General features: G+C 41.6%; 1 protein-coding gene across 1 annotated transcript in view; it reads right to left on the reverse strand.

Annotated features, from left to right (window-relative positions):
• The window catches only part of TXNDC16 (thioredoxin domain containing 16), a 53602-nt gene that overhangs the window by 26802 nt on the left and 5737 nt on the right, over window positions 1-21063 (reverse strand). Inside the window, exons 2-9 of the mRNA XM_070942882.1 lie at window positions 20017-20232; window positions 17637-17719; window positions 15691-15764; window positions 14289-14363; window positions 12079-12200; window positions 10554-10641; window positions 9802-9958; window positions 4072-4238 (exon numbers count right to left, since the gene is read on the reverse strand). Coding sequence (XP_070798983.1) covers window positions 4072-4238; window positions 9802-9958; window positions 10554-10641; window positions 12079-12200; window positions 14289-14363; window positions 15691-15764; window positions 17637-17719; window positions 20017-20188 — 938 coding nt within the window. The 5' untranslated portion in view covers window positions 20189-20232. The remainder of the gene's footprint in view (window positions 1-4071; window positions 4239-9801; window positions 9959-10553; window positions 10642-12078; window positions 12201-14288; window positions 14364-15690; window positions 15765-17636; window positions 17720-20016; window positions 20233-21063) is intronic.

Here is a 21063-nt window from a genome sequence, read left to right on the forward strand (position 1 = left end):
CTTTGTATAAAAACAAATGCCCCATGAAAAACAATTAGCATCTCAGACAGATTAAATAAAACATCTTTTGCCTCGATGTGCTGAGCTGTGGTGGCACAGTGGTTAGAGTGCAGTACTGCAGGCTACTTCTGCTGACTGCCGGTTGCCTGCAGTTCGAATTCCACCAGGCTCAAGGTTGACTCAGCCTTCCATCCTTCCGAGGTCGGTAAAATGAGGACCCAGATTGTTGGGGGCAATATGCTGACTCTGTAAATCGCTTAGAGGGGGCTGTAAAGCACTGTGAAGTGGTGTATAAGTCTAAGTGCTACTGCTATTATCCAAGTTTATAGATATAAGGGAGAAAGTGATGGTCTTATCTACAAATGCAGCCCAGTTTGTTAAAATTCATGAAATTCAGCTTCTTTTTGTCTTTTAGACATAGAAGCATAGGGCTGGAAGGGACTTTGGAATTCTTCTAGTCCATCTCCCTTTCCAAGGCAGGAGTCCTTTTACCATCCCAGACAAATTGTTATCCAATGTTTTCTTGAAGACCTCCAGCAATGGAGCACCCACAACTCTGGGATGCAAGCTGTTCTATTGATTAATTGTTTCCACTGTCAAGAAATTTCTCCTTAGTTCCAGGTTGGATCTCCCTTTGATAAGCTTCCAGCCATTGCTCCTTGTCCTACCCTCAGATGCTTTGGAGAATAAGTCAACCCCCTCTTCTCTGTGAAAACCCTTTTAAGTTATTTTGCTTGACTGACTCTCTCACTCCACTTATCCTTAATCTCTAATTTTTCTCATCTATCCAAATGTTCTTTCGCTGTGACAAATTTCCTCTTGGGTCTGAGACCAAACTCTCATGAGTCCAGGTACACCTCCAGTTCCTTTAGTTCTGCCAAGAGTATTCCCAACAAAACTCTTAGTAAAATATATGGAAGCTCTCTCATTAGCTACTTACACATGTACGCAGAGATAGCAAAAGGTACCCAGCCACAGACTTCACTGGGAAGTCCAGTCATGGCATCCAGGGTTACCTGCTTTATAAAAAGAATTGTTTCATATTGCTTTTACTTGCTTCCTTCAAGCAATGCTTGGGGATCAAATTGCACATTAGACAGACAACTGTATATACATAATAGAGCACAAGTAAACATTACTTATGCACCAGCATGAAAGTCACAGAACCACATGGAAGCCAAAGAAGCTGAAACTTTCTCTTATTTAGGTTCAGAGACCTATTTACCACCATCCCTGCATGAATTACTGTGGAATGATCATATTAATTATTTTGCTTTGATTTAAAGCAAAGTAAAATTAAATTTACTTTTGTGTCCTGATCCTTCCCATTACTTTTGGAAGTATGGTTCCAGCAAAGCCTTCTGCCTGCCATTCCTAACACTAACACACACACACACACACACACACACACACACACACACACACACACAAAGGTGTATGACCTCTCACTAAGCTGAAATTAGAAAGAAAAGTAGATGTGGATTCTGCCTGGTGTAGCTACATTTATTATCTGGTTCATTTTACGTTCCTTACAAAACAACCCCTTTTGCCAAAGTTGTAAACGAAACTTTCAAAAGCTGTACTGTAGCACCACCTGGTATTTCTTGCCATATTGCAGCTATCCTACGGTGGGCAACTTCTACCATCCCAGAAGTGGCTAAATTTCAACTCCCAGCAGTCTTTGAATGTAACGGTTTAGGGTAAGGGGTGCTGAAAATTGTAGCTCAACAACTTCTGGCCAATTATAAATGCAAATGATAGAATAGAATAGAATAGAATAGAATAGAATAGAATAGAATAGAATAGAATAGAATAGAATAGAATAGAATAGAATAGAATAGAATAGAATCTTCTTAAAAATTTCCGGTGTTGGGGTATTCACAACTTGTTCTACCCTCAGGTGCTTTGAAGAATAGTTTGACTCCCTCTTCTTTGTGGCAACCCCGAGATATTGGAACACTGCTATCATATCTACATATGTTTTAGCATCCAGTCCCCTAATCATCTTTGTTGCTCTTCTCTGCACTCTTTCTAGAGTCTCAACATCTTTTTTACATTGTGGGGACCAAAACTGAATGCAATATTCCAAGTGTGGCCTTACCAAGGCACACTTCCCATGATCTTGATTCTATTCCTCTGTTTATGCAGCCCAGAACTGTGCTGGCTTTTTTGGCAACTGCTGCACACTGCTGGCTCATCTCTAAATGGTTGTCCACTAGGACTCCAAGATCACTCTCACAGTTACTACTATTGAGCAAGGTGCTACAAATACGGTACCTGTGCATTTTGCTTTTCTTCCCTAAATGTAGAACCTTGCTTTTCTCAGTTGAATTACATTTTTGTTAGAATTCTAATATTAGAATTATTTCATAATCAGAAGCCACAAAGGCCCAAATGGTATGAATGCACATTTCAATACACACTTTCATTTTTATAGCAAATATTCAGTGGTTTAAAACAGTGGTGGAATTCAAATTTTTTTACTACCAGTTCTGTGAGCGTGGTTTGGCAGGCGTGGTGTGGTGTGGCTTGGTGGATGTGGCAGGGGAAGGATACTGCAAAATCTCCATTCCCACCCCACTCCTGGTGGAAGGATATTGCAAAAACTCCATTCCCACCCCACTCTGGGGCCAGCCAGAGGCGGTATTAGCCGGTTCTCCGAACTACTCAAAATTTCTGCTACCGGTTCTCCAGAACCTATCAGAACCTGCTGAATAGCACCCCTGGTTTAAAGGCTTTCAGTCATATAACCAATGGTTAATGAAGACTGACAGTCACAAATAAAATTTCAGTAAGCTAATGGTTTGACTAATAGCTCATTCTCCTCTCCCGGTTTAACTGCAAACTGATCAAATTATGAAAGATAAGCAAGTCTATTCAGCTCTTGCAGAATTCATCTTTTATTAATTTCAGCAAGGTTCTCATGTTGGGAACTCATGCTTGCTCTTTCCTATCTGCGCTGACAAGATGTTGCATTGCTGATGTTGTTTAATCACAGGAATGAGCATTACTGCAGGAACACCTGCCCACCTATAGTCTGTTTCAGTCAAACCAATCCTATTTGCCAGGAATGAGGACTGTAATCAAATACTTCTTGCAGATACCCGTTTGGGAAGGGATACAATTAAGATTCAGGCACCCAGGTTAATTTCTTAAGCTAAGGCTTTTTCAGCCTTGGGAACCTTAAGATGTGTAGATTCTGAGAGTTGAAGTCCACATAACTTAAAGTTGCTAAGGTTGTGGAACGTTATCCTAAGCAAAATGATAGGCTTCAACCTTAGACATGTTTGATTGGAAGTAAGCCCCTCTTCTAAATCTTCCTAGGGATATCTGTGGAGGTTAGAAAGGTTGGGGGACCAAATTATTGAGATAGGCAGTCACAATCAAAGCTCAATCTCTTATTACATGTGTGTGGGAGGCATCATACGCACATAAACAGCCTCCCCTTTTTAATGAGCTTTAACTGGAGCTTCAATTTAATTAGAGCTTCAACTGTGCAGTAGAATTTGCCTCTGATTCCATCATGGATGCAAGTCTATAGAGATTCTCAGTCATCCAGGTCATGGTTGTCCCAAAGGTACATTTTCAAAAGGCAACTGGACTTCGTTTTTCCTTAACCATGTTTTGCTTCCCATCCAAACCTTCTTCCATTTTGGAAGAAACTTCTTTCATTTTGGAAGAAGCTTCTTTCCAAGCATTTTAGATGAGAAGCAAAATGTCTTTGAGGAAAAACAAAGTCCAGTTGCCTTTTGAAAATGTACCTTTGGGACAACCATGACCTGGATGACTGAGAATCTCTATAGACTTGCATCCATGATGGAATCAGAGGCAAATTCTACTGCACAGTTGAAGCTCCAATTAAATTGAAGATGTTCAATTTCAAAAATGTTTTGGGACAACCATGACCTGGATGACCGAGAATCTCCATAGACATGCCTCCATGCTGATGCCCATGACACTTGCTGTGAGTCTTTGGGAATTTCCAACCTCAAGAATTGCACTGAGATAAGAACAATGGTGAGATAAGTTCTCCCCTCTCTTCTGCCTCCCCACTTTTTAATTCCAAAGGACCTTGACAAAAGGAGGACTCCTGCTTTCCCCAGCAACTGCCAGGCTACAGATTCAGCAATCCTCTTGTCCGCTTCCAAGGTCTCTTCCTGGCTCAGAATGAAAATCAGTGGTAGGCCAAGCTGGAGATGAGTAGTTGAAATCTTTTCCGGATCTACTGCAACTTCCACCTGGAGAAGAAACACCAGCATAAAAAAAATTTACTGAGATGTACTGGAGGTGGACCATCAAATAGACATGATACAGAAGAAAAATAAATGGGCAGGACAAGCTCCACCACAAAAGCAGTGCTTTTTACGTGGATAGTTTCTAATAAATATGTTCCCTTGCCAAGACTTTCCTTAACCTTAAGGATGCTGTGTTATTTTGGACCTTGGCCCTGCTACTCATTGATGAGACCAAAATATGATTTTATTCCACTATTTAAAGACAAAGGCAGAAATTTTAGCACATAGGCTGGGTGCACTTTAATCTGATTATAACCCTGAACAAGAGCAAAAGGTGTTTTCAGAAAGTGAGTCCTAGACCCAAATGCAAATCAAGTACCTCTTTCATATTTTTTGCTGCTTACTAAAAATAACCATAAATAGGTCTTTTTCAAAAATTGCTAAATGTGTTGAAACAGAACATATTTCCATCCATCCCTCATCCCTTTTCTTTCTTGCACCTTTCCCAACATTAGAGCTTTTTCCAAAGATCTGGGTCTTTGCGTAACATGCCCGAAATAGGTTAATCGGAGCCTGATCATTTGTGCCTCAAATAAGAACTCTGGGTTTATTTGATCAATGATTCATTTGTTTGTTTTCTTGGTTGTCCATGATATTTTCAGGATTCTTCTCCAACACCAAAGTTCAGGAGTGTCAATACCAGGGGTGAAATGCTCCCGGTTCGGACCGGATCGCCCGATCTGGTAGCGATGGAGGCGGGTGGTTCGGAGAACCGGTAGCAAAAATCCCTGCCCCCACCCCACCCCCATGCCCAGCTGAGCCGTGCGATCATCAGAGGCTTTTTTTCTTTTAAATGCCTCTGACGATCCAAGCTGAGTTGCCTGATCGTCAAGCTGAGTTTGACAATCCAAGCTGACAATCCAAGCTGACGATCCAAGACGATGTCTGACGATCCAAGCTGAGTTGCCTGATCAACAGAGACTTTTTTTCTTTTAAAAGCCTCTGACAATCCAAGCTGAGTTGCCTGATCGGCAGAGGCATTTAAAAGAAAAAAGCCTCTGACGATCAGGCAACTCAGCTGGGATCGTTAGCGCCTTTTGAAAGCATTTTTTTACAACCTCTTCGCCAAAGAGGTTGTAGAAAAAATGGTTTTAAAAGTTAAAAAAAACAACAAAATTGGCCACGCCCACCCAGTCACATTAAGCTACAGAACCGGTAGTAAAGAATTTTAGATTTCACCACTGGTCAATACTCTTTTTTATCTTGCTTCTTCAAAGTCTAACATTTGCTTCCGTACAGCATCACAGGGAATACCCTGGCTTACATCATAGTTTTGCACCATTTTACAACCTTTCAAGCCACAGCTGTTAAGTGAATTGTTGCAGTTGTTAAGTTAGTAACATGGTTGTTAAGTGAAGGTCTCCAGAGGTGACATGACCCCAGGACACTGGAACCATCATAAATATGAACCAGTTGCCAAACATCCAAATTTTGATCATGTGACCATGGGGATGCTGCAATGGTCATAAGTGTGAAAAATGGTCATAAGTCACTTTTTTCAGTGTTGTTTTAACTTTGAATGGTCACTAAATGAACTCTCTCTGTGTGTGTGTGTGTATACCTATGTGTATATCTATCTATCTATATCTATCTATCTACCCGTCTATCTATCTCTATCTGTATATCTCTATCTCTATCTCTATCTATGGTATGTATATCTATCTATCTATCTATCTATCTATCTATCTATCTATCTATCTATCTATCTATCTAATAAGGGGAGAGTATACAGCCTTGTCTCATTCCTTTGCCAACCTGGAACCAATCTAGTTTGCCATGTTCTGTCTATATCATGGCTTCCTAATCTGTATATGTTTTTCAGGAGGACAGTGAGATATTCTGGGGTTCCTATTTTTGTAAGCACATTCCAGAGCTTGATGCAATCGGCACAATTGAAAGTCTTTTTATAATCAATGAAGCACTTACTGATTTCTTTTAGGTATTTTTTCACTTTCTCAATTATCCAGCATGTATTAGCAATGATGTTTCAATTAGGGGAATGAATAATTGTACTTTAAAACATCATGGGCATTATTTCAGATGATAATAAGCTTTTATTTTAAGGTTACCTCACTTCTTACTTATACTTTTCCTCTTGGCATAATATCTTTGTCATTGGGAAGGTATTATGTTCATTCACTTAGAAGATCAGCTAATAATAAACAATTAAAATATTATTTATCAGTAATTGGGAAAGATTGTGAGGAGGTTTGAGAAAGAAATGAGAAGAATGCCAGCCATTAACAATTCAAAGATGGAATGGGGTGAATTAGTAGTCAATCCGACTTGCTATTACTTAGGAAGAAAAGACTGAAATTGAAACAAAGGACTGGAGCAGGGGTGAAATCCAGCAGGTTCTGGAGAACCGGTAGCAGAAATTTTGAGTAGTTCGGAGAACCAGCAAATACTACCTCTGGCTGGCCCCAGAGTGGGGTGGGAATGGAGGTTTTGCAATATCCTTCCCCCAGGAGTGGGGAGGGAATGGGGATTTTGCAGTATCCTTCCCCTGCCACTCTCACAAAGCCACACCATGCCCACCAAGCCCCGCCCACAGAACCTGTAGTAAAAAAATTTGGATTTCACCACTGGACTAGAGTGATAGGATTGGAAGCAGCCCCTCACCCAAGATCCAATACAGGATGAAAGCCATTAGCTACAATATGAATTGCCCAACACCCTTCATTGCACCACTCCCAGAACAGTTAAAACTTCAAAGTCACAGAAACCTATAAAGATCCATCCACTCATCCAACCATTTGTTCAGCTGACCCAGAACTGCACACTGTCTTTGTGGTTCTGTTCAATAAACCAACTTTCTAATCAGCCTCCATGTTATTTCCAGCTTCTTTCTCCCAGCTTGGAACTGAACCAGATGTATTTTGCTTTCCACAGCCTGATTCTGTTTTCTACCTCAAATCATGGCATTTTAGAATTTCTTGCTTCCTTGAGCCTGCCTTGCTATGAGATTTCTGATAATCACATTTCATGCGCAGATAGCGTAAAACCTAACTTGATTCTGCTCAGTGATAAAATCAACGAAGCTCCTTTTCTGTGTTTCACCACAGAATAATTGTCACAATGACAACCGGTGCTTTGTTTTGCTTTCCTCAGCTTCAAAACACTAGGAATGATGTAGGCAACAGCATATATTTATCTATTTCTATAACTGCAATGTGGGTGCAATGTGGGGACTATGGTGTAGTCCTTGATATACAATCATAACAGAGCCTGCCCGTTATGATCATATATCGTGATGATTGTAAAGCACGTCAGTCATGTGGCTGACACAATTTTATTACCTTGTGTTCAGTGGTTATTAAGTAAACACAACAGTCATAAAATGAGCAGAGGAGTTGTTAAGCAAATCCATTGCTTGCTCTGGTGCACCTTTGCCAAAAACTGGAAGTAACTTCCAGTTTTTGGCAAAACCATCATAAAATGCCATCCCATGACCACAAAACACTGCAAATGGGCAAAAATGTGATCATATTACCGAATGCCCAAAGTGCTGTCACTTAACCACAGGGGGTATTGTGGCCTGTCAGCCACTGGCCCCTCCAACAACCGAATCAGATGTGGAGGAGGCGTGGGAGTCAGGGCCAGCATCAAGGCAATCTGAGAGCTCCGAGGGGGAAGAGGGAGTGGAGCTGACAGAGAGAGAGACAGAGGAGGAGCTTGGACCGTCCATCAGCCCTCAGGTCTGGAGGTGGCTGATGAGGAAGAAGAGGAACAGCTGAGTCCAGTGCCTTATGTGCGGATGTGCAGAAGGCAGAGGAGAGAAGAGTAATGGAAATCCGTGGGCTGATCTTTGGGAAGGAAGAGCCACTGCTGCTAGCGAAGCCCCACCCTAGCTTTGGGAATAAAAGGCAGGAGGCAGAGATGAATAGATGTGGCAGACAACTATTTATCTTCCGGCCGACTGGCCGGACTTGTTAGCTAATGGCGAGAGAGAAATCTTTTGTTGGGGCTGCCAACACTCCTAATTAAAGGAATCTTTAAATTCACTTCAGAGGGTTTGTGGTGTTTGGGGATCTGGGTCAGAAGAGGAAGGCCGGGGAGGGTGTCTGTCATAATCGGGTTGTAACTTCAAATCGGGCGCCTTGTTTGTGGGGTGCCTCAGGGGTCGGTCCTCTCGCCCCTTCTGTTCAACATTTATGTGAAGCCGCTGGATGACATCATCCGTGGCTTTGGGGTGGAGTTCCATCAGTACGCTGATGATACTCAGCTGAACATCTCCACCCCAGGCCACCCCAACGATGCCCTTGAAATGATGTCCCGGTGCCTGGAGGCCGTGCGGATCTGGATGGGGAGTAACAGGCTTCGACTCAACCCTTCCAAGACAAGTGGCTGTGGCTTCCGGCGTCCCGATATAGCCAGCTGGTGCCATTGCTGGCTATTGGGGGCGAGTTATTGGCCCCCATGGACAGGGCTCGCAACTTGGGCGTCCTCCTGGATGCACGGCTGTCTTTAGAAGAGCATATGACGGCTGTGGCCAGGGGGGCTTTTTATCAGGTCCGCCTGATTTGCCAGTTGCATCTCTTTCTGGATCGGGACTCCTTACGCACAGTCACTCAGCACTCGTCACTTCCCGCCTGGACTACTGCAATGCTCTCTACATGGGGCTCCCCTTGAGGAGCACCCGGAGGCTCCAACTGGTGCAGAATGCGGCCGCGCAGGGGATTATGGGAGCGAGGGGGCGCTCCCATGTGACACCTCTCCTGCATGAGCTGCATTGGCTTCCAGTGGTCTTCCAGGTGCACTTCAAGGTGTTGGTTACCACCTTTAAAGCGCTCCATGGCATAGGACCTGGGTATTTGTGGGACTGCCTTCTGCGCCGATAGCCTCCCACCGACCAGTACGCTCCCACAGAGAGGGACTCCTCAGGGTGCCGTCAGCCAGGCAATGTCGGCTGGCGACCCCCAGGGGGAGGGCCTTCTCTGTGGCAGCTTCTGCCCTCTGGAACGATTTGCCCCCGGAGATACGAAGGATATTGGATCTCAGGGTCTTTCGCCGTGCTCTGAAAACTTTTCTTTTCCATCAAGCAGGGCTGGCGTGAAACCCCCCCCCCCTTTTTTTTTAGTCTTTTTTTAGTTTTTTAGCTTTTAATTTGTCAACAGATTTTAATTCAAATTGTTTTAAATTTGGGCCAAAGTATGTAATTCTTTTAATAATTTTAAATTTTGTATTGGTATGTGTTTTAGTTCTGGCTGTGCACTGCCCTGAGTCCACTAGGAGAAGGGTGGTATACAAATTGAATAAAAAATAAAAAAATAAAAAAAATGGTTACTAAGTGATCTGTCATAAGTCAAGGAGTACCTATATTGTATTGCCCATACTTTCAATTTCCTTTTTTCTTAAAAACAAAACAGGATTTTTTCCCAGTTCCTTGAACATTTCCATTGATTCCACTAGCCCCACCTGATGCAACTCTGCCCTGATATGCTTTGAAGGGACTTCAGAACACAAGAGGAACATCAGAAAGAAGTCGTGGCTACTGTTCACCTACCACCAGAGGTTCCCCCATCAGCTTCAGGAACTTGTGGATGCTTAACGTAGTCAATGGCTCTTCCATCAGAGTCCTGAGGCATGGCTGTTCAGGATCCATGGCCACTTTACAGTGGCAAAAGAAGAGTTTTGAAGATGGCACCTCTGGCTCTTCACTGCTGAAGTGAGAAAACACAAACCCCAAAATGAGCTGGCTTTGTTTGTCACATCCCAACACCTGGCTACGCTATGTACATGATGGAAGGCAAACAAGAAATAAGCCCTCTATCATATGTGAAAGGTCATTTTTAACACCTGGTCCAAACAGCTACCTCTATCAAAGCCTCAACTCCTTAATTCAGCGGCCCCTAACCTCTTGGTCACCAGGGACCAGTTCTGCAGAGAGGTTTTTCCATGGACAGGAGGGTTTCATGTACCGTCTGCATCCCGCGGATGGGGCTTCACTTATTTGAGTGGTTTCTGGCATGCCACAGACCAGTGCCAGTCTACTGACTGGGGACTGGGGACCCCTGCCTTAATTGACCCCTGCATTTTTAACAGATCCACAAAACTGGAGCCCAGTTACTCATCACTCCCTTCTAAGCATCACCGCCTTTACTAAATCCAGTCATGACAGTAACCAAAGCAGAAATTATTGCATCTTAAGAGGATGAAGCTATCATCCTCATTGGCCACTGTGTGTGACATTTAATGCTAGCCTGAAGAGTTTGGTCTGATGTAGTTGGGCTCTTATACTCTTAGAGAAATGCATACCGGATGCTCTTCAGAACTGCCACTTCAGTAGTTAAGGCAAACTTCACTGAGCCATAAACAAACGCAGCCTCCATGAAGACTCGGTGCTCTAGGAAGAGAAAATATTTATTCATCAATTCCTCTAGTTGACTAAATCTTGTCTTTCTGTCTCCCCTTTCCCCTTTCCCTTTAAGCCAGAAATGTAGAGCCTTTGGATATCTGAGCCTTTTCAAAAACAGCCACTGCTTAGTGATTTTTAAACTTAGAAAAAACAGTATTGAGCATAAGGGATATAATAGTAACTGCATTTTACAGATTAACAGAGTTGGAAGGGACCTTGTAGGTCATCTAGTCCAACCCCCCTGCCCAAGCAGGAGAACCTACAACATTTCTGACAAATGGCAGTCCACTCTCTTCTTGAAAGTCTCAAGTGATGAAGCTCCCACAACTTCCGAAGGCAAAGCTGTTTCATTGGTTGATTGTTTTGCATTTAATTTAATTCAAATTTAAAATTAACTTTGGAGGGTGTTTTTTAGAACTCTGAGGTACAGATAGTCCTTGACTCATGACCAAATTGAGCCCAAAATTTTTGTTGCTAAGTGAGACATTTGTTAACTGAGTTTTACTCCATTTTATGACTTCTCTTGCCATAGTTGTTACGTAAATCACTGCAGTTGTTAAGTTAGTAACAAGGTTGTTAAGTTAATCAGGTTTGCCATTGACTTTGCTTGTCAGGAGGTGTCCAGAGGTGATCATATGACCCTGGGACACTGCAACCGTCATAAATATGTGTCAGTTGTCAGTTGTTTTCATCACATGACCATGCGGATGCTACAACAGTTCTAAGTGTGAAAAATGGTCATAAGTCACTTTTTCAGTTCTGCTGTAACTTCAAACAGTCACTAAATGAACGATTGTAAGTCGAGGACTATCTGTACTCCAGAAATGAAGCACCTCTATTTTTATTGTAAAGTTACATTAACAGAATCTGGCAGGTCCAAAGGCACTTCTCCCCTCCTTTCCTTTTACTCTCTAGGCAGGATTCCTTCTGAAATGCTTCCCACGCCCTCCCTCCTCCTTCTGTGGGCTGAAATATCGGTTGTCCAGTCTGTGGCTCTTCCTCCTGTCACCCAAGATCATTCCCACATACCATTACAGTTCTTCAGTGTACCACTCCAAAGGCCAAGTGTACTCCTTCGTGTGGAAAACGTTAACACACTCACTCCTGTCCTAAACCAACTTAATCCTGACTTTGCAAACTCCAGGCAAAATCTACCCATGTCAAAAGCGATTCATGTTCATGGCATGTATAAACAGACATAATATGCATCGTTTACCTTTTATTGATCTACATATTACTCATATATATTGCTTACTTCTTCTAGCCCAGTTCAAAATACAAGAGAAAACAATTAAGACAACACTAAAAATAGAAAAACATTTAGCAGTAAAGTGGCATGTTAGTTCAAAGCAAAAGATATCACAAAAGCAGCAGTCCATGAATGATAGAAAGCTTTGGGAATGGATACCAGAGCTGTAGGATTACCTGCTGTCCCGACTGCTTGCACATATGCGAAAGCAAGATCGGACTGACCCTTCAAAGAGTTTTCTAAACGCTGAAGGTCCATCAGTGTTGAAATGTATTTCACTTCATTGAAGAGGAGAGCGCTGGGAAGAAAACAGGATGACCAACATGTGAAAACCCTCAGCAATAGAACCACCACCTGTATTTTAAGTAGAAGGGTTTAAAAGGGGCCTACATCCAGTGATGAAATGTAAAATTTGTTACTACCAGTTCTGTGGGCATGGCTTGGTGGGGGAGGGGGGGGTGTAATATGATTGAGTGGGCGTGGCCAACCTTTTTTTTTTTTTTTTACTTTTAAAACCGTTTTTTCTACAACCTCTTCAACTGAAGAGGTTGTTAAAAAAATGCTTTTAAAGCCTCTGACGATCCCAGCTGACTTGCCTGATTGGCAGAGGCTTTCTTTTTTTAAAAAAAGCCTCTGATGATCCCAGCTGAGCCGCGCGATCATCAGAAGCTTTTTTTTTTTACTTTTAAAAACATTTTTTTTGGCCAAAGAGGTTGTAGAAAAAATGCTTTAAAAATAATAAAAAAGCCTCTGATGATTGCGCAGCTCAGCTGGACAATTGGGGGGGGGCAGGGATTTTTGCTACCGGTTCTCCGAACCACCCACCTCCATCGCTACCGGATCAAGCGATCCGGTCTGAACCGGGAGCATTTCACCCCTGCCTATAACCCAATGCCCATTATATTACTGTATAATTTAACAAACATGCATATACTTCCTGCTTGATGGCCTTCCAGCTGGTTCCTTCTAAAAACAGCTAAATGAATTAGGAAACTTTGTATTAAAAGAAAACAAGCTGTGGCCTACAAATCAGAATTTATGGCTTCTTATTCCGAGAAACCCATGAAAATAATGAACTGTAGCTTCAGATTCAGCTTGCTAGACACAAGGATGTGCGAATTCATTCAAGTCCAGTGAGGTCTACTTTGAGTTTGTTTGCTTCGGTGCCTTCAAGGTAGTATTGATTCCCAGATACTACTTGGAAAAGTCCTTGCAGTTTTCTTGAGAAGATTTCAGAAGTGGTTTGCCATTGCCTCCTTCCTAGAGCTGAGAGGGAAGGACTGGCCCAAGGTCATCCATTCATGGTGAATGGACTAAAATTCTTGGTCTCCCAATTTTGGAGTCTTAACCACTGCACTGGCTGTCTTTACTTTGTTAGTAAGGCAGTATTCCGGTCCCTATTAAGTGATTCATTTTTACATAGAATGTTAAAAAAAAACCTAGTGGTTTTTACCCAGGGATGGGCAAATGTGGCCCTTTTACAACCTGTGGACTTCAACTCCCAGAATTCCTGAGACAGCTTGGCTGTCTCAGGAATTCTGGGAGTTGAAGTCCACAGGTTGTAAAAGGGCCACATTTGCCCACCCCTGGTATAACCCAACACTCCAATGGATCCTGAACCCAGGCCATTGTGATTACTGGGCAGGAATTTGGCTTGTACATCACCACAGGGTGGTACCCAAAGAAAGGGTAATAAAGAACGATATAGAACTCAGCTTGGAAGGATTGTCACATGTCATTGCAAACATTTATAATGGTGTTTTTTGTTTTTTTTAAATGCATTGTAAGCTGCCCCGAGTCTCCGGAGAAGGGCGGCATATAAATTGAATAAATAAATAAATAAATAAATAAATAAATAAATAAATAAATAAATAAATAAATAAATAAATAAATAAATAAATAAATAAATAAATAAATTTCAATGAAATAAATCCAAGCCTATTTAAGAACCACGAGGTCAGATCTTCATTGTAAGCTCCTGCCAAAGACTCCTTGCTCTGTCATTTTTCTGCTTCATTCCTAAAACCCTGCTGTCTTCTAGAGGTCTCTTTGGTCATGTCTCATGAACCAGCTGAGACCAACTATTTGCTTTCCACAAAAAATGAAAAGCAGCTCATTAGGAAAAAAATAATAACATCAGGAAATACCCCAAAGAGGAGAATTTTAACTGTTAATTTGTTTTACTATTTTCTTAATTGCATTTGTATTTAGCTTTGTTTGCTGCCTTGAATAAAGGTAGAATGACTTTTCCTTCTCCTTCTCATCTTCTATTTCTCTTTTTACTATGTCAGGTGTCGAGGGAGATACTTTTGCTCTTCTGGCAGCCCCAACTATTGTTATTTGCAGGCAGGATGTATATGGAGTAAATAAAGGACAGAGAACTTACAAAAGTACATTTGCCACAATGGCATCCAAGCTGAACAAGGCATCTATGGCAAGTTCACGAACCAACACACGGTCCCTGGAAAATAAGATAAATGCTTAAAGCCAGCTGGCAGCTTCTGCAAGAACAGTGAACACTGTCTATCACAGAGGTCTTCAAACTTGGCAGCTTTAAGACTTGTGGACTTCAACTCCCAGAATTCTCCAGCCAGCTATGCTATGCTGGCTGGAGAATTCAGCTATGCTGGCTGGAGAGGACAGAGAGGACCCCTGGTCTGAAAGAGAGGTCAAAGAGACCATCTATGTTAAGACTGAACAGCCCTCTCTCAACAGAGGAGGAAGGATACAATCCTACCTATCTCCTGTTTACAGCTCAGTCAGTAATCCCAAGAAAGTTCCACACTCATTTGCACACTGATTTGGGTGATCTGAGGATATAGATAAATCCCCAGGTGGCCTCAACAACTCTCAAAGTACTAATGACCAGATGACTGCAAAGAATATAAATCCTTCTGTTCCCCAGAACTGAAGAAGCTTCTCAGATGAGAAGCGAAACGTTTTCAAGGAAAAAACCAAGAAAGTCCAGTTGCCTTTTGGAAAAGCACCTTTGGGTCTGAGGGCTGAAGCTTGCAAGATGGGAAACAAAGAACCTAAGAGAAGACAAGATCATTATGTAAACATAGGACAGGCTGCTAGAGTCTCCAGGCCATGCTATTTAGTTAATATACTCCTTGATAAAACTACTTAAATTGGTGATCCTCATCACATCTGATAGCTTCGATGTTTGGTGGTCTAGTTACAAAATCAATACTTCTCTTATTAGAACCGAATAGCTTTGAAATTCACTACTGGAATTCTAATGTTGGGAGAAAAAAATGGCATGTTTTTGTCACAACCTAATGGTTTATTTAATGAAATAGGGTATTTCAGCAAAAAAAAAAGAATGTATTTTCAGTTCAAAGCATGGATAAAGAATTTATTCATTTTGTTTCAAAGCAGACCAAATTCAGCACTTGCCAATGGTCTACAGCAGGGGTCTCCAACCATGGCAACTTTAAGCCTGGTGGATTTCAACCCCAGTTGCCAAAGTTGGAGACCCCTGCTCTACAGCACCTGCCCACCCATAATTCTCACCTGCTGTTCTCACCTTGCCTGGGACTCCCACATTTACCAACATTGTGGTCACGCAAGATCCTTGATTAACACCTGCACTGTCCTGGGATTAGCACAGCAATGAAGATTGCCAGGATTGTTGTCACTAATTGATGCAATCATGTGACATCCCACTCTACCACTGCATTACAAAGCAACAGAAATTTTGGTCCAATGACTGTTTTAACTCAAAAACCACTCGTGCAAGCTCAACCACTGTAATTTATTTATTCGCAATGAGATGAACTGTTTACCTGAATAGGTATACTTTTCCCATGGAGTTATCTCCTCTGCAGTAGCTGGATGCTTCTCCTCTTTGGCAGTTAATCTATGGGGAAAAAAAACTAAAATCTTTACTGGGGTATTATTGCAAGAGCCGTGGTGGCACAGTGGTTAGAATGCACTATTGCAGGCTAACTCACTGTCAGGAGTTTGATCCTGACCGGCTCAAAGGTTGACTCAACCTTCCATCAGTAAAATGGGGAACCAGATTGTTGGGAGCAAGATGATGACTCTGTAAACCGTTTAGAGAGGGCTGCAAAGCACAATAAGAGATGTATAAGTCTAAGTGATATTGTTATTAACTGTCATGTTGCAAAGGTATGAAATTTTCGACCAGCTCAATTGACCAGCTCAGTGAATTGATTGATATCATCTAGAATTAAATCAAGCCCAAACCTACTTAACTTTCTAGGTAAAGGTAAAGGTTCCTCTCGCACATACGTGCTAGTCATTCCCGACTCTAGGGGGCGGTGTTCATCTCCGTTTCTAAACCGAAGAGCCAGTGCTGTCTGATGACAATTCTGTGGTCATGTGGCCGGCACGAATAAATGCCAAAGGCGCACGGAACGCTGTTACCTTCCCACCAAGGTGGTCCCTATTTTTCTACTTGCATTTTTAGATGCTTTCGAACTGCTAGGTTGGCAGAGACTGGGACAAGTAACGGGAGCTCACTCCGTTATGCGGTGCTAGGGATTTGAACCGCCAAACTGCCGACCTTTCTGACCGACAAGCTCAGCGTCTTAGCCACTGAGCCCCCTGTCCCCTAGCTTTCTTAGCTTTCTAGATCAGCTCAAATCACCTGCTGAGGCTTACTTTAATTCATTTGGAAACACTTATATGAAAACCTTCCTCTCATCTTCCACATCAATGAATTAGACAGACTGAATGTTGCATCAAGTATACATTTTAGGTATCTGAATTTGCTTATTTTTAAAAAACGGCTTTTGGGGAAACATCAGGATTGAGACTGAGGCATACGGAATTGGGTTTTATGTCCCTGCATCACAAACTTGTTAAAAATCCTTATTTCCAAAGCTGTTTTTTGCTCTGGGAGAGAAGCTTCTATTAATATAGAAGTATTATATAGAAATAGTAGCACGTATTATTGTAAATAAAGACATGTTATATAAAACCATGATTTTAATGAATTGTCATGGACCCATATTAAATCAGAAAAAAACACCCTCTTCCTTTGTTATTCCCAGATCTTTGATGTTCTCCTTCTACGTGCCCTCTCTTCATATAGTGCTAGTTCAGTGATAGAACTGAGTCCTAGAAATTTCAATTTACAAGCTAAGGAAAGCATACAGAGCAGGACTTCTAGAATTCTTTCCAACCCCTTCCAGAGTGGCCCTAAATTCATGCATATGTATATACTGGGAGGCACAGGACAAGCTACATATGATTTTGCTCTGGATCACATGAATGGAACAGAGAAGCTGTCAATGTTTTGATCTTTTCCCACAGCTCGAAGAATGTCCTTCTTTATAGCCCCCAGACTGATCCAGGCCATTTTTTACCACATTCTTTCTCCCTGCACTCCAAATGTGGTTCCATTCTGTTCAGTATTCAGAGATTTACCGTGCCAACAGACAGAGGCATACAGTCTCAATTGCTTTACTTAATTTCTTTTCCAATTTTCTATTGAGTTGGGCAGCACAGAGAGAAAACGGTAATGGAAAAAACAGTTATCTCAGGACTTAACAGTCAAACAGATTACACTAGATAGACGGAGAATAATTTGACACAGTAGGATTATGTTTTGTTGAAAACAATGGAGAACTATTTCACTCTGCAGTCAAAAGCCGATGGGCAATTTGTCATTTATTGTACATTGTTGTAGAATTTGGCTGAATTGTCTTGAAATTCCAAAAAGGTCATACTTCCCTAAGAATTATAAAGCAGAAAACAATTCTACCTTTAAGATAAAAATCCCATAATCTTGGAGAGCTTCTCTGGAGTTCTCCAACTGTTCCAAGAACACCTCACTAGATGGTGAAACTGGAATAAAAAAAACAAGAGCTTCATTGGCATCATAATGACAATCACAGTGATATTTTTAATATTTCTAAAACATTGTTTCATTTTCATCTTCATTTTTTTTACAGAAATATATACCAAGCATATATTGAATTTAACAGCAGGAATAAACACATCACTGTCTCTACATTGAAAGCTTCTATTAGAAGAGAAGAGAAGAGAAGAGAAGAGAAGAGAAGAGAAGAGAAGAGAAGAGAAGAGAAGAGAAGAGAAGAGAATTCTTTATTGGCCAAGTGTGATTTGGACACACAAGAAATTTGTCTTTGGTGCATATGCTCTCAGTGTACATAAAAAGAAAAGATACATTCTTCAAGAATCATAAGGTACAACACTTAATGATAGTCATAGGATACAAATAAGCAAGCAAATCATACTAGGAAACAATCAGTACAAATTGTAAGGATACAAGCAAAAAGTTACAGTTATACAGTCATAAGTGGGAGGAGATGGGTGATAGGAACAATGAGAAGATTAATAGTAATGCATTGTTGGCTTGACTTGAAATCTTCATGTTAATTTAAAGTCATTTTTATTAACCTGCTTCCCCCCTTTTATCTCTGTTCTGTCCCCATGACAGAAATAGAAAAGCCTGAAGGGCAGAGAAAACGGCCTTGAAGGACAGAAGGAAGAGCTACTATCAAGGCAATGATCAGATAAGAAGGGTTTGAGTCTAGGCCAAGAAAATAATTTAAGCAAATGTTTCAAACAAACCCCTTCCTAATTCACATGAAGATAAAGGGGAGGAAGGAAGAAATGCATTCAGATTTATATGATTTCAACGCTAGACTTTTATGTTAATAGTAGTATAGGTAGCTCTCGACTTACAACTACAATTGGGCCCAATATTTCTGTTGCTAAGTGAGACATTTGTTACAGAAATGTCACAAAAGGGGAACATGTAACCTCAGGACATGGCAACCATCATAAATATGAATCAGTTGCCAAACGTCCAAATTTTGGTCATGCGACATGGGGATGCTCATGCTTACGCTGATGGTCATTCAAGTCACTTTTTCAGGTGACATTTTAACTTTGAATGTCACTAAATGAACCGTTGTAAGACAAAGATTACCTGTACTGACTTATATGGCATTGGTTTTTAGACTGGTCTAGCCTGAAGGGCTGGCAGAAAAATAGAGCCTTCCCTGGAATGGCACATAAATTGTGGGATTCCTTCCAGTGAAATCTTGCAGAACGTCCTCTCACACAGTATTATTATAGCAATAGCACTTAGCACTTAGACTTATATACCACTTTACAGTGCTTTACAGCCCTCTCTAAGCGGTTTACAGAGTCAGCATATTGCCCCCAACTATTTTGGGTCCTCATTTTACCCACCTCAGAAGGATGGAAGGCTGAGTCAACCTTGAGCCTTGTGAGATTTGAACTGCCAAATTGCAGGCAACAGTCAGTCAGCAGAAGTAGCCTGCAATACTGCACTCTAACCACTGCGCCACCGTGGCTCATATGATGAGGAATATCTCTTGAGGCTGAGGCCTATACCTACTACTAAATGGCATACTGAAGATTAAACACTGATGTGCCAAGGGGGAAATTAAGCAAGCCATAACAAGAAAATTAAGCAGAGTTCGAAGTTGACCTATATGTAAAATAAATGAGATAAATATATCAGTACCAATGTCAATACCAAAGGCTCCAGAAGGTGACCATAAATATTGATGGCCTTGTTGTGACCATTCTTCCTCAGATATTAAATCAAATCAGGGTTTGAACAGCCAGTCAAAGTCACCTTCCTAAGGGCAAGACACAGCCTATTCCAGTAGAACCACTATAGAAAGGATCATAAACATAAATAAAACAAAACCTTTTCTTGGGGCAAGAAAAAAAATTCTTGAGCCACAGCTATGTAAGAAATCATTACGCCAACCAAAATGTCACAAAACCATATATAACCTTTCACTTTCTGCAGAATTCTTCATCAAATTAGACAGGTGGAAGGAACTAATGCCTGGGGGAATCTGATCACCATGGGTATCTTCCTTACCACCCACCCCACTTGACTTTTTGAAAGATTATTTGAATTGGGGTTTCCGCTATGAGTCATGTCTGACTAAAGACGTTTCCATGAACGAGAGGCAAGGACGAGCACCGTGTAGAATGAAAGGCTCATTGTCATTAGGAGGGAATCATCAGAATATACATTTTATGCATGCTACAACTTGGTTCCTAAACCTAGCCGTGTAAGTTTTCTTTCTTTCCTAACCAATTTTCTCAAGGAATCTGGTGAAAATACTCACCACCCTTCTGAAAATAAACCAAAGATGCTTTCGATGCTTGCAAGCCACTAAAATATTCCTGGGGACTTAACTCTGGAATCATGTTTTCAACACTGCTTGTCAGTGAGATGCAAGAAACCCACGTGAGCAGGAAAAAGAAGTGAGTCCGTTGAGTCATTTGTGGTGGTGACATGTCTCCAGCTGCTCAAAGTTGTCTCAGGAGAATTCAACCTTATACTGGGTAAAAAGGAAAAATAAATAAAATACAAACTTGCTATGTACAGTACAGATAAAATGTTAAGTTCAACATTCTAACCCAGAGTTCCCCAAGGTGGTCAGTTTCGATCCCCATGAGTGGATAGAACTATCCATTATTATTGTTGTTATTATTGTCGTGGGTTGCACTGAGGGCAGCAGTGGCTTAGAGTTGAAAATGCTGGCCTCCCAGTCCAAAGGCTGAGAGTTAATCCTAGGCAACAACAGATGTTTCTCTATCAGGGAGCAAAGAGAAAAAAATTGCTGCAAACTCCACGTGGGCGTCAGGAAGGGCATCCACCCAGTAAATGCTCAGGGCCAGTAAACAATCCACTCCATTCAGTTTCCCCAACTCCACCCCAAATCAAGGCATTACGGGATCGTAAAAAGAAAAAAAAAATGTGGATGGCTGCATAGTCAACCAGATATTTAGACTGGATTTGGCATTTTTATCCACCTAGCAAGTCCATCTCAGGATTTGGGATAGGCAAATGCTTTTCTTTGATGCTATTAACGGTATCTTGACAAGATATACGCTTTCCAATAACACTGCCTTTTGCAATTGACTGATGGTAACTTTGTTAATAGCAATAGCACTTAGACTTATATACTGCTTCACAGTGCTTTACAGCCCTCTCTAAGCAGTTTACAGAGTCAGCATATTGCCCCCAACAATCTGGGTCCTCATTTTACCCACCTCGGAAGGATGGAAGTCAACCTTGAGCCTCTCAGGATTGAACTCTTGGAGTGAGCAGTGAGTTAGGCCTGCAGTACTGCATTCTGACCACTGCACCACCATGGCTCAATGCCAAT

The sequence above is a fragment of the Pituophis catenifer genome, unplaced genomic scaffold, assembly GCF_029215685.1.
Source record: "Pituophis catenifer annectens isolate HBS135680 unplaced genomic scaffold, rPitCat1.0.hap2 SCAF_1, whole genome shotgun sequence".
Taxonomy (NCBI): Eukaryota; Metazoa; Chordata; class Lepidosauria; order Squamata; family Colubridae; genus Pituophis; species Pituophis catenifer.